Source organism: Bactrocera neohumeralis, chromosome 4 (genome assembly GCF_024586455.1).
Source record: "Bactrocera neohumeralis isolate Rockhampton chromosome 4, APGP_CSIRO_Bneo_wtdbg2-racon-allhic-juicebox.fasta_v2, whole genome shotgun sequence".
Taxonomy (NCBI): Eukaryota; Metazoa; Arthropoda; class Insecta; order Diptera; family Tephritidae; genus Bactrocera; species Bactrocera neohumeralis.
Genome location: NC_065921.1, coordinates 5,562,353 through 5,576,211, shown reverse-complemented (window position 1 = coordinate 5,576,211; position 13,859 = coordinate 5,562,353). Strand labels below are relative to the sequence as shown.

Below are 13,859 nucleotides of genomic sequence, written 5' to 3'. Positions count from 1 at the left end.
TTTATTAGTTAATGCTCTTCGTAAGCACTCTGACTTCATATGCCATTTATTTTAATTCTTAAAAGATGCAACCAGGTGTGTGTATGTATGTACATATGTATATATGTTTGCTGGAGATTTATTTGTTTTCTCTGAAAGTTGCAAGGATTATGTGTCGTTGCAAGTACACTGTTGCCAAAATAAGCCGAAACTATAATATTCGGTAGAACTACAATAAAAGTTGCGAAGTGTGCAATTTTAGTGAGCAGATATGATTTTTAATGACTGTGTGCGACGCTTTTATTATACTTTATAACTGTAGATAACGGCTATAATGGCTGTCGATATGAGCAGGTGTGTGGGGGCGCAATTGCGAGTCTACTCTGTATCTCTTGAAGTACAGTTATTGTCAGAGTTCTTTTTGTTTGCTAAAAAATCCATTAGACTTTCGGAAGTAGCCGACGCTTAATTGTTCCGATCAGAAACTGCACCATTAAGGCAGGTTTGCAAATAACACTGAAGATCATTGGAAATAAGTCTGGCTCTTAATCTCCACCTAACGAATTATTGCTTATCTAGTACTATTTGCTTGAGCAAAATTTGTGATTCTATGCCAAAAGGTTTTTAGTCCAGTTATTGTAAACCGAACAGTCCATCTGTATATACGCGAATTTGGCGGCTCAGTTTCCCTAAGGAGCCGTCTTTTTAAGGAAAACGTTTTTTTTTTTTTGACAAGATATCCTTGCTTAATTTCGTACAGAGTATTTTTTGAGGTAACGCTACAATCTTCGCATTAATGTTCAGATCAGATCACTACATCACATAGCTGCCACACAAACTGACTTCTCTAAATTAAATACTTCGTATGAATTATTGCTTAAGGCAAAGCTACAATCTCCCTACAAATTCTTCAGATCGGCCCACTTTGGGATATACACTGCTGGTCTTAGGTTAGACGCACCAATGTTTTTTTTTTGATAAAGTGTTATATTTCTAATTATGCCTGTTCTTATTGTTCAAAATGGTTTTCTTATCAAAGTTCGAATCTTGTGCGAAAAATATTTGCTCGAAGATTCCAGAAATGTCTATGGCAATCACATGGGTTTTTGGTTGGTTATTGAAATATACGCCCTTTACGTTTCTTTGTTTTGCGTAAACAAGTGCAGTTTTTTCTATTGAAAAAGTACTAAAAACCAAAAATTAAATCGTTTTCGAGCTATGTTTTAGGAAAAATGGGAAAAGCTTATTGGCTCACGTTCGACTTTTTTCAATCCCAAAGACTATCCAATCGAAACATTGCCAAACAGATAAAGCGGAGCTCCAGAACCGTTGTTATAAATTTAAAAGATCCAGAGGCATATATAAAAAAAATTTAAAGACAAAAAACACTATCTGAACAATTCTTACGGAAAAAAACGTCTTTGTTTCGCGAAAGAATACATGACATGGACTGTTCAATCTGATGCTTAATGGTTGGCGTTTAGTTGTCTTTACTGATGGAAAACGTTTTAATTTAGATGGTCTGATGGCCTTTAATACTATTATCGTGATTCGCGAAAAGATGAGCTATATTTAAGTCGTCACCACAGTCGAAGAAGGTTTCGTAAAGGTGTGGGGTGCGATCACGTTTTATGGAACAATTTACTTGATTTTTATCGATCGGAAGATGAACGGTGAACGCTTCAAAACATTGTTGGCGTCCATATTTCCAAAATAAATGATCACTTTGGAGCAATTTCTTGAATTTTTCAACATGACAATACTCTTATTCATAAAGCTCGAGTAGTAAAGTCGTTTATTTCGAATCAAAACGTTAATGTCATGACCTGGCCACAATATTCTTCAGATATAAATGTAATAGAAAATGTTTGGGACTTTTTAACACGGAAGCTATACAAAAGGAGTAAAGTAATACGAAGATAAGAAAACATTAACTGCAGCTATTAAACGTGCTTGGAGCGAAATTTCCTGGACCTACATAGATTCCCTGTATCCTTGCATGAAGGAACGGATATACAGGCATTGTGCGGAAAGTAACAGGACAGAGTTGATTTGGATCTTGGATTTGGCGCTTGGATCCTCTCTGTCGGCTCAAAATGCTTGTCATCTTCATACTCAAAGATCCATGACTCGTCACCTGTGATTACGTTATACAAAAGTTGCGGTACACTTTCACACATGTTCAAATTTTACTTTTCAAAATACTTTTCTTCTAAAAAACTTAAAAGCTTTAGTGCGTCTATTCTTATGGCTAAGAAAAAGGCACATTTTTTTAAGTAACTTTAAGAAAATGTTTGAAAAATACAATTTTGACAAGTTTGAATAATCATTTGAATATTATATTAAAAGTTTAAATGATTAAGTACTCACTGTTTTTGCATATCAACTTTTTTCCAATAATTATTAAATATAATAAATATTAAAACAATTGTAATTCAAGTAAACGTGAGTCTAACCTAATGGCAGGCGGTGTAGTTGCGATTCAAACTGGCTGATTAAAATCAAGATCAAGATAAATCTTTGCATACCCTTTTATGGTATGAGAAATGCAGAAAAAATCTGAAAATTTAATCACTGCTCTTAAATGTATGCTATCTATTGCTCGAAAATGTTATAAAACTATTCTTCTATCACTAATAGGTATAAAATTAGGCACAATTTTTATTACTATACATGAAAATAAAGTGGAAAGAAGATTTAAGCGGTCTTGCTACACGATCCTAAACTTGCATAGCTAAAATAAATCTCAGTTCACGACAAATTATTATTGTCAGTGAAAGACGCAGAAAGAAAAGCAATTTCGTGAACTAATCAAGCCGCAATCCCAAAAACTCTTTAACACACAATGACCAGGGTTAAAAATAATGGTGATAAACGTACAAACTTTTTTCGGGACAATTCAAATTTCTTAAACCTCATAGCCTGAGGCCATTAAATTCGCATACTATCAGCTAACTTTCCAGACTTGCTTAGATGCCTAAGCTCAACACATGCCAAGAGACCACTGTCGTACGCGCAGCCTACAAATTGATGCGTACGAAACGAGCTAAAAGTTGAGAAGGGACAATGTGTTGAGGGCAAACGAAATTCCCACAAGATAAATGGAGAATGTTAAAATAAACAAAATTCATTGTCTCATGTTTGCATTGCGTTACGAGCCTATTTGGTTTTGCTTGCGCGACGTGGTATTTGCCGTTGTTGTTATTAACTGAAGTGGCGTGTAATGTGACGAAACCGAAATGACAACAAAACTGACAGAGAAAAGAAAAAAAGCGCAGACAAAACAACAACGGCATTATAAGAAAAACAGGAAAGACATTAACAAAGAAATCCGGTTTGACAAGAACTATTAGACAACAGCAACAGCAGCAACAACAACAGCAACAAAAATAACTATCATAATAATAAGCAACATTGCGTTTAGGTAAGTGGTTGGCTGACAGGACAGGAAAAGGGCATGAGGCAGCCGAGCAGTATCATTAATCAATTGTACAGACGGCTGTAAATATATACATATATATATATATATATGTGTGTGTATTAGCAAAGTTTCATGTTGTGTGGGTGTGTGTGATTCTGTGTCTCGTTGCTGATTGCCTGTTTACGATTCAGTAAACATTTTTGGCATCATCGACGCTTGCGGCACGCTTCACGCTCACGAAGCTCGACGGCAAGGTCGAGGCCACTGCTGTAACGTCGCTCAGCGCGCTAACAGCCGCGGCACCGCGCTCGCCCGGCAAGTGCCCGTAAATGGTGACGGTGATTGCGTTCCGGTAAATGATGCATTGCGACTGCCAAGGCGCCTGAATGTGTCATTAATATTTCGCCGAAAATAGCGAAAGAATGCCGGCACTTTCGGTTGTTGTGGTGGTGGTGGTGGTGAGGTCGCCGATGTCACGTCATTCACCGTTTGCGGTTGGCGGTTGATGTCCTTTTTGCTTTGCGGCTATTTATAAGTATTGCTCCACTTTATTATTGTTTGCCACATATACTATATATGTATGTATATATTGGGTAGTCGAAAAAGTCTTTTCGTATTTCTAATCAAGCGATATATGTGTGTATGCGTGTGTGCCTGGGTATGTGTGTAGTGTTTGCTATTTGCGCTTCTTGTTCTTAATTTTATTTTAGTTGTTGTTGTGTGCTGCTGATTGTCAACAATAAGTGCGCGCCGCTTAACGATGTTGATTTGAGCGCTTGAAATCGATTTCAGTTTTGTTCGTGGAGATTAAGCGCGACGCTGGCGTAAAGTTGGACTGGTTGGCGCAGCGCGCTAGTGGCGTTAAATGCAAGGCGCTTTTGTAAATAGTTGCGCACAAACGATGTCTGTGAAGTTAAGCTTCGCTTACGCGCTATTTGTCATACACTCGAGCAGCGCTTTTATAAATATGAAAATATGCTCGAAAGCCTCTCCAAGCGCCACATCGCGCGCAAAACAAATACATTTACTTAAGCACACACACACAAACACATATTTATGTGTGCGTGCGGCAGTTATTCATGTAAACGCTTTCGGATTTCGCTTTGCCTTGCCCACTTAGCGCCTGGCACGCACTTAAGCATGAACAAGCATCTGATAATTTGTTATTCTCGCCAATGTGCCAGCTTTTATTCGCCGTCACCCCGCCGATAAGTGCGCCGTTCAGCAAATCGCACGCCGATTGCTAACCGCAGCAGCTTTTGCTTTGCTTTCAGTTTTTCAGTTTTGCAACATTTTATGCTTTCACATTCTCTGCGCGGCGTATTTGTTTTGCTTTCACTTTGCTGAGTTCGGTGTATTTTTGTTGAGCTTCAAGTGTTTTCCACTCTCCCAATTTTTCGCCATTTGGCTGTTGTACTAAGCAAATACTCGGTATGAGTGTATAATATATAAATTCATATATATCTTTATATATACATATATATATGTGTGTGCATATATTTTTGCTTGCATTTGTGCTTATGGCTGCGTGCCTCCGAGCTGTGTGCTTGTAGTAGTGCGGCAAATGTGTTTGCGTTCGAGAGAAAAACTGAATTTAAGTGATCCTTGGCTGCTGCTATTAATCAGTCAATCAGTTGTGGTCTACATTCATTTATTGTAGTGTGCGTGTGTGGGGAAAAGTATGTCAGTGGCGTCCATCGATTTTTTTGAGGTCTAATCAAATAGTATTTTATCAGGGTTGTGAATAATGCTGAATTTTATTGTTTGGAAGTGCTGGTCGTAGTTTTCTTTAAACTGAATACTCAAGAAGAGCTTTTTGAGATTTGAACGATTTTTTGACTCAACAAAGACAGTTAATAAGTTTAGTTTTTCAAAAATTTTGCTCCTTAGGTATTATTAGAGACCCTTTTTTATTGTTATTTAAGTGCAATACAGACAAATAGTAGATTAGTAAGCTAATGTATAGTAGCATAGTAGAAGAGCTAGAGAATATAGAGAAGGAAGTAAGACTAGAATCAAGGAGGGTGAGGTTATGAAAAAACTCAATTTCCTTCGACGGAAAAAATCTAAAAGTTCACAAAAGAGGAGCTTGAAACTGTTTTGGCAGTATTTAACCGTATTTGAAGTGAAATGTCAATTTTATTCTATTAATAATTATGTCCCAAAAATTCATTGACATATTTTCTGAAAGTTTTTGTTTTTTTTTTTTTTTGAGTAACTCCGAAAGTTTGTAAAACTGCAATCCATTTTTGAAAGATCTTTCGAAGTTGTTTGGATTTTTAAGAAGCACACCTAATGCGAAAATAATATTGGTAGTCCAAAAAGTCGTTTTGTATTTCTAATTAAACTACAACTTATTTTTTATATTTGTAATGAACTTTAATGAACCAAATATGTACCATTTTGCTCGACTACTTTTAGCCATTTTTCCGCTTGAGGCATTATTCCATCAGTGTAAAACTTTTCTGGTTTCACGGCGAAAAACTGCGACACGTAATTTTCAAGGCTTCTCTTGAAGCCAACTTTACTCCATTAAGGAAGTATCTGTATGTATGTCTGTATTAACCGAAACGAATGGTAGTCCGATGGTGCGAGGTCAAGGCTATGAGATGGATGCATCAAAACTTTCCAGCCAAGCTCTCCCAGTTTTTGCCGAGTCATCAAAGATGTGTGTGGTCTAGCGTTGTCTTGATGGAAGACGAAGCCCTTTTTGTTGATCAGTTCTGGCCGTTTTTTCGATTGCTTGTTTCAATCTCGTCAGATGTGGACAGTAAAATGTAGAGTCAATCGTTTGACCAGGCTGGAGCAGCTCATAGTGGATGATTCCTTTCTAAACCCACCAAACACTCAGTATAACCTTTCGAGGCGTCAATCCTGGTCTTTGCGACCATTTGTTGAGCTTCATCACGCTTGAACCATGATTTTTTTCGCACTTTTCGTCTCCTGTTACCATTCGCTTCAGAAATGGTTCGATTTCATTTCGTTTCAGCAAAGAATCGCAGATTTTAATTCGGTCCATTAAATTTTTCACAGACAATTCATGTGGTACCCAAACATCGAGCTTCTTTTTGTAGCCAGCCTTTTTAAAATAGTTCAAAACCGTTTGATGATGAATGTTAAGTTCCTTAGCGATGTCATGGCTGCTTATGTGATGGTCCTGGTCAATCTTTTCCATAATTTCATCGACTTTTTCAACGATAGGTCGACCAGAGCGAGGTGCATCTTTCATATCGAAATTTCCAGCACTGAAGCGAGCTAACCGTTACTACTGATACAGCATCGTCTCCGTAAACTTCACAAATTTCATTGGTGGCTTGTGTGGCATTCTTCCTTTTTTGTAAAAGAAATGTGTAACTTTTTTAACTTTTCTGAATTTAATTTGTTTTTTGGTTAAATGAAGCTTAAAATCTCACCTATCCAACACTATATGGTATGACACAATGTGAGTGGAAGCACTGGAGATTTACGACTGAAACGACATCTACTTAGTTGCAAAATACGAAAAGACTTTTTCGACTACCCCATATTTTAACTTTTTTTGTATATGCATTATCGAAATTCTTTAATTTTAGTTAGAAAAATTTGGAATGAATGTTTCAAATAGTTCTTGAGTCACAGCCTTGTAAATTGTAGAGCAGTTCAATCAGACCCGTCAGGTTATCTGGTGTCAAATTTTTGGGTAAAATTCAAGTTTGTTAAACTTTTTTTTTTTTTTTTTTTTTAAACACCGGCAGTTAGTTCCTTTTCGAGAAAGAGTTATCATAATTTTTGTAGATCTGAAAATTTCCTACAAGAACTGGAGCTTTGCAATTTAAAATGGGGTTTCCTTGAGTCATTAAATTAAAAAAAAAAAAAAAAATTTTTCAGCTAAGTTTACGAAAAAACGCAAGAAACCGTCTTATATTGCATTCAATATCCTATAAAATCTATGAAACGAAATATATATGTTTTCGAGTTGGAAGCGAGATAGGAATTTTTCTATCTGATGGCAAGAAACAACTAGAAAACCGTTAGACGGAGGACCTCCCCGTATGATTAAGAGTTCATATTTGGATAGTCCTTCTCTTTCCTAAAGGGGTCTATCAACCAACTTTTCAGACTACGAAGCGAAAAAAACTCTTTCGATTTTTTGAACCCACCCTAATAGATATACATACATAAAACTACCTCTATTCACATCAAATTACCAATATTGCAGCATGCCATTCGTTCTGTATTAATCTTAATATGATTAGTGCTGAAACTCATTGATGTGACAGAAATAAAAAATGTTGCGTATACGCCCTGGTGCCGTGTCACTGCAACAAATGCAAATTTTTTGCATCCGCATCGCATTTAATGAATAAATTAATATTTGCCGTTATCAAAATTTTGATTTTTTTGAAATTTTAACAACAACAATAACAGTTTATTAATACTTTTGCATATATTTGCCACATACATATGTGTACAGGGCGTATGAGTAACACTAAAACCAAACTGAAGCTGTAGCGTTTTTCGACTGGAAACCTAAGTTTCTTTTTGGATGCCGCATTTTTAAATAGAAAAATCTTTTGTATATCAAAATACCTAGAGTGTTTTCAGTGTTTCTGCTTTAATATTGACATTTTCACTTTTTCTTTGCTTTTCTTTCGTTTTTAAACTTTAAAAATGGTATTGGTATTTTTTTGTTTACCTTCGCATTTGCTTTGTACTCACCCATCAATTTGATGACCTCGCGATGGCTAATGAAGACATTCAGGTAGCCATTCGCCAGCAACGGAAACCAGCCGACCAGCGCACACCAAACATTCAACCAAAATTTTGACGCCATCGCTATGACACTATTGCTCGCTGCTAACTGCTGCTTGCTGGTTGCTGGTGTTGGGAGCACGATGCGGATGCGGAGAAGATTCGTACGAGTAGTCAACTCAATTAAAGCAGACAACGGCTAAAGGAGGCCGGCAACGCGGCCGTAGAGGAGATCGCGCAAACGTATGCTCGTTGAAACGTTGTTCCAAAGTCAATTTAAAAGCGACGAAAGAGAGTGAGCCAATAAAAATTGAAGAGAATTGCAAAAAAGTAGAAAACGCCAACCGATGGCAGTTGTACGTTGGCTATTTGCGTTGTTTTGTTTGCTTTTCGCGTTCTTTTGCAATGTGTTTGTTGACGTTTTTTGTGCTCGCTTTTATCCACTGGTGCGCGCATTCAACGCCCACGCTACTAGCTGTCGTCTTCGTGGTAGGCGTGGAAGAGTGCGCTGCTTGTTGGACTTGTTTGGCACAGCACCACACACAAACAAAGCGAAAAAACAGCGGAACCGTAGCGACGTCTACGAAGGACAAGCGAGTTCAGTGAATGTTCGCAGAAAAAAAGATCAGGCACAACAGTGTCAGCAACAGAGACGCACTCACGCACACTGTTGCACAGTCAATCGCAATTTCAGAGCGCCTCGTATTGCCTAAGGACTGTGATTTGATTCTTTCGCACTTTTAATTTCGTGTTTATTTTTTGCCCTTCTTCCTCTCTTCTACAGCCGATGCTGATAGGTACTGCGTGCACGTCTACTTGTTATTGTTGTTTTGTGGCTGAATTGGTTGTTGGTCGTTGACCAGCACTTTCACCAAAAGCGCCGCACAATCAACAGCCGTATCGAGCTGTGATTGCAATGCCGCCAGCCGCACACTTGGCTGCGCTCGTCGTGCGCTGGTGTGCGCCTTCACGTATGCAATGCCTGTGGCAGTGTCTGTGGTGTGGACGGCGTCGGCTATGCGGTTTATTGCGGCTCAATGTGTTCTGGTTTGCTGTTTATTGGAGCTACTGCTGTTGTCGTGTCGCTGCTGTGTGCTGTTCTTTTTGTTGTTGCAGTCGCAGCTGTGTGGCGTTGACAAGCTGCCGCACAGACAGCGCTGGAGGGGGTGGTGTAAGCGGTTGCGCTTGCTGCAGTTACAACAGTTTGTGTTTTGGTTGTCGGTGTTGTTGTTGTTGTTGTAGTCGTTGTGCTTGTTCGTTTGTTAGTCGTCGTATCGGCCAGGCAACAGTCGTCAGCTGCCATTGCTGTGCCGTCAGATGAGCATGCGAAACCATACAGCCTGTATTTGTCGCTGTGGTGTGTGTGCGGCTGTTGCAACGTGTCTTTCAAACTTCAACGACAATTTTTTAACCACCTTTTTTGTTTCTTATTCTATTTTTAATATGTGTCCTTAGTGTTTTAGCTGTGATTTCGCTACACTTTTCTCGGTGGCTTTCATTTTCGACAGTTCTTTTCTCGTTATTTTTTATGTCTTTTATAGGCGGCGTGTGTGGCGTACATTTACATGCCGACAAATACCGTTAGATTTTTGGTTGTCACATATGCGCTTGACATGCCCTTGGTTTTTGGATACCGACCGCTGTTTGCGCTATCTACCCTTTCACCTTTGTTTGTATGACACCTTCTGCAATGAGAAGAACGAATGAAAAATTATATTAGAAAACTGAGTTTCAATGGAAAGCAAAAAATTAGGATCACATATGGTTTAGGAAATGGGAAAATAGGCAAACAAAATTGGTTTTCGACGCAAACGTAGCCAGAAGCCAACCAAAGACGCATAATGAAATTTAAACTTGGTAGAAGAAGCCGAAAGTCTCGCAAATTTAATCACACGCACACGCATGTATGTATATGTGTATTGACTTTTGCATGTCTTTTGGCTTATATGCCATGAGAATATTTTAACAAAAACAAGAAATGAAAGGAAAGTTTTCGTAAGGCGTTTTGAGAATTTTTATCTTTGGTCTTCTGGCCACTATCTTGAAAAGCTCTAATGTCTCTGTCGGTGAATTTCAGAGACGGGCTGCTTTTCAGATGGACTGTGTTCTCCCTACGAAATATTGGGTAGTCGAAAAAGTCTTTTCGTATTTTGTCAATAGATGTCGTTGCAGTCGTACATCTCCAATGCTGCCAATAAAATTAAATTCAGTGAAGTTAAAAAGTTACAGCTATTCAAAAATGTGTGAAAATAATGAAGCAATTCACTATATAGTATTTTGAAACTTTTGTATAAAAAAGGAAAGAATGCCACGCAAGCCACAGACGATGCTGTATCAGTTGGTGTAGCACAACAGTGGTTCGTTCCCTTCTGTTCTGGAAATTTCAATGTGAAAAATGCACCTTGCTCTGGTCGACCTATCTTTGAAAAAGTCGATGAAATTATGGAAAAGATTGACTAGGACCGTCACATAAGCAGCCATGACATCACTAAGGAGCTTAACATTCATCATCAAACGGTTGCGAGCCATTTAAAAAAGGCTGGCTACAAAAAGAAGCTCGATGTTTCGGCACCACATGAATTGCCTGTGAAATATTTAATGGACTTTGACTGACTTTGCACCATCGGAAGTACCTTAATGGAGTAAATTTGTCTGTGAAAATTACTTGTCGCGGTTTTTCGCCGAGAAACCATAAAAGTTTTCCAATGATGGAATAATGTCACTGTTCGGAAGTGTATTCTATTCTGATTTAAAATAAGTTTTGTTGGTGATATCATATCTTGCATAGTTATTTCAGTATTTTCCAGTAAAGTGAAAGAATTCGAATTCGTCGGTGATTTCCACATTTTCAAGCGTTTCTTATGTACATTTATATTTCAACCTCCGTTGCAGTTCCGTTTTTAAACTATTCTCAATATCATAAGCAGTGCTATAACACCAATACATGACAAATTACGAATTGGATATGATATACCCAAAGCTACCCAAAACCAAAACCATGCGAAATGTATTTACTTTAAAAATAGGACTACCACGTCATATCACCGTTGAAGGGCGCATAAAGCCCTTTGCAACCTCGGCAACAAGCAGCGTATGCCGCCTAGGCGTGAACCGGAGCCTCATTGTCAGCGCTGCTTCACAGCTGTCATGCTGGTTGCTTAGGCGGCCGAGTCAGGCGGATTAAACCCAGCCCAAAATACCAGACATTCCAACATAGCAACACTGCAGAGGGGTGATGTGTGGCATGTGGCTTGTTTTCGACTCGCAAAACACCACACACTGTTACACACACACGCGCGCATCGTTGCATTTGGTTTGTTTGTCTGTCTGCGTGCGCGTCCTTTTGGGGTTTTCGTTGTTTGCAGTTCACTTTTTGTGTCTTTTTATGGTTTTGCTATTCTTTCAGTCAATTTTTGTATTGCTTTGATTTTCAGCTATTTGCTCTTTGATTGTGCTGGTTTCTGCTTTGTTGTTGTTGTTTTTTTTAAATTTCATTCTTTTTATGCGCTCTGTTTTTGACTGCCACACCAAGTTTTCTAAACAATTTTAAATGCTGAAAACTTCTTGAGAAAGTAATTAAAAAGTTGCAAAGATTAAGAGTCTCTCACTCACTCTCTCGCTCTCGAGGAGTGCCTCGTCGCGTGCCACATGCTCACATGAACGGCAACGGCAACATGCAACAAAATTGTACTGAATGTGGGGCTACTTGCAACATACAATGTATATCATAAACTCCTGTTGACACACAACCACACATGTATGTGTGTCTGTATGTCTGTCGCCTAGCAGCTGATTCACACATTTGCCCCATTGCTCACCGCCGGAGTGTGAGTGAGTGTGTGTTGCCCGGCATTTTACAGTATTTAATGCCTCACCTTTGCTGTTGACTTTGATTGCTGTTTTATTTAAGCTTTCATGCAGAACTGTGAAGTGGCGCAGATTTCGTTTGGTCGGAACTTTACGAAAAGAAGAAGAAGAAGCCGACAGAAAGTAAATAAATCTGAGGAATTATTTAATTAAGTTCTTTTCGAATAAAGTGTATTCCTCAGGGTGGTGTTGAAAATGCAGTAAATTTATCTGAAAACAAATTCTCAACTCAACTAAGTGAACTGAACTTCGTGTTGAGTGCTTACACGCATGTTCTTTAAAATAAACTTGAGGCTTTCGGGAATTTTTGGTTTAGTTGTGTGTACTTTTTTCTTAATAATAGAAAAAATTTGCAATTTAGTTGGAGAAAATGTGAATATAGCAAATTTCGTTTAGCACTCCTTTCGCCAGTCAACTGAGGCTAGGCATAATTAAACTACTCGATCACGATGGCAAAATTAATGCACAGAGTTAATATTACTTCTTTTTGTTGAATATTAGCCACTGAGCATTTCGGCTTTTTCTTTATTTGTATGTATTTATTAGTAGCAAATGTCTTTCAATGCTTCTCAAGTTTTTGTCAATGTTTATTCTTGCGAGTGACTCTCCTTGAAAATAACTATTATTGAACAAAAAATTAAGCAATAAATAGTTTGGTCAAACATGCAGATTTTGAAGAAAATATTTGTCATATGGAGCCTTTCTGCCGAGCCACATTTTCCTTTTCTTCAAATATAGCAGAAGCGAAAGTATAAACGAACAGCTGAATGCAAAGGAGTCTGTAGAGATCTTCAGGATTCTTCGCACAAAAAATACCCTATAAGTCAAATTAAAAAACACAAACCTACAAGTGGTACAAAGCTTTCAACGTCGGTCGGATCGGAAATCGTTGAAGACATGCCTCGTTCTGGACGACCTCCGATCTCTGCAACTGATGAAAATAATAAAAATCGTCAGGCAAGTGTTAGAGAAATGGCAAGAGAGCTCGACATCTCTCGCGAGTACGTTCGAATAATTTTGGTAGATATTTTGGGAATAAAACACATTCTTTCCCGACTCGTCCCGATAAAAGTGTATCAAATTCCGAACACACAATCAAGAAGAGCCCGTTTTCAGTCGAAACGAAATTCGCTGAAGACTATCCCAAAAAGTGCTTATGAAAAGTTTTTCGAGGATCGGAAAAATCGTTGGCATAAGTGTATTGTATAGTGGTGGGGTTTACTTTGCAGGCGACAAAATAAATATAAATAATTAAATATTTTATTTTCTTTATAATTTCCGGGTACTTTTGTCACAATATACATTTAGTGGTTCATTTAAACTGCACGGGTAAGTCGAAACGATAAAAATTTCACTCAATTGGCACAATTTTTTTTTTTTTATGTTCTTCAGATCTCCTCATGTCAATTAGTTTGTATTTGTTGTTTGCGGAGCGAAAAGGTAGTCTGACAATTTTTGCGAAGAACACAAATATTGAAGATCTTGAAATTTTTCTTTTGAAGCCATCGAAAACTTGCCTCATGCGAGTCGTCCAACCACTTTTGCCGGTAAACTTGTAAAAGTAAGGGTTAAGAGGGCTTAAAAACATCGTGTTGGCCTAAAAGAGCAGTGGACCTCAACACCTTTTTTGGATTTACTCAACGTATTTTGGTTAATGTTTTAGGTATGAAGTGTGTCAAAGCCAAGTTCATATTAAAATATTTTAGTCTTGCAAAAACGACGTTAGAATCGCAAAATAGGTGCTTGACAATGTAGCTAAAAAAATTAGTTGAAATTGATAAAACTAAAATTCGCTGAAGGCGCTGAAAGGCATCCCAGCCGAGGCCAATACCACGCGTTCGATAAAGGCTTGACTTAATCT

General features: G+C 38.1%; 1 protein-coding gene across 2 annotated transcripts in view; it reads right to left on the bottom strand.

The window, feature by feature from the left end:
- LOC126757654 (tyrosine-protein kinase RYK) overlaps positions 1-13,859 on the bottom strand; it is a 122,905-nt gene that overhangs the window by 68,759 nt on the left and 40,287 nt on the right. For both annotated transcript variants that reach the window (XM_050471730.1, XM_050471731.1), the window contains exon 2: positions 8,099-9,816. In XM_050471730.1, the coding sequence (XP_050327687.1) occupies positions 8,099-8,213 (115 nt within the window). In that variant the 5' untranslated portion in view covers positions 8,214-9,816. The remainder of the gene's footprint in view (positions 1-8,098; positions 9,817-13,859) is intronic.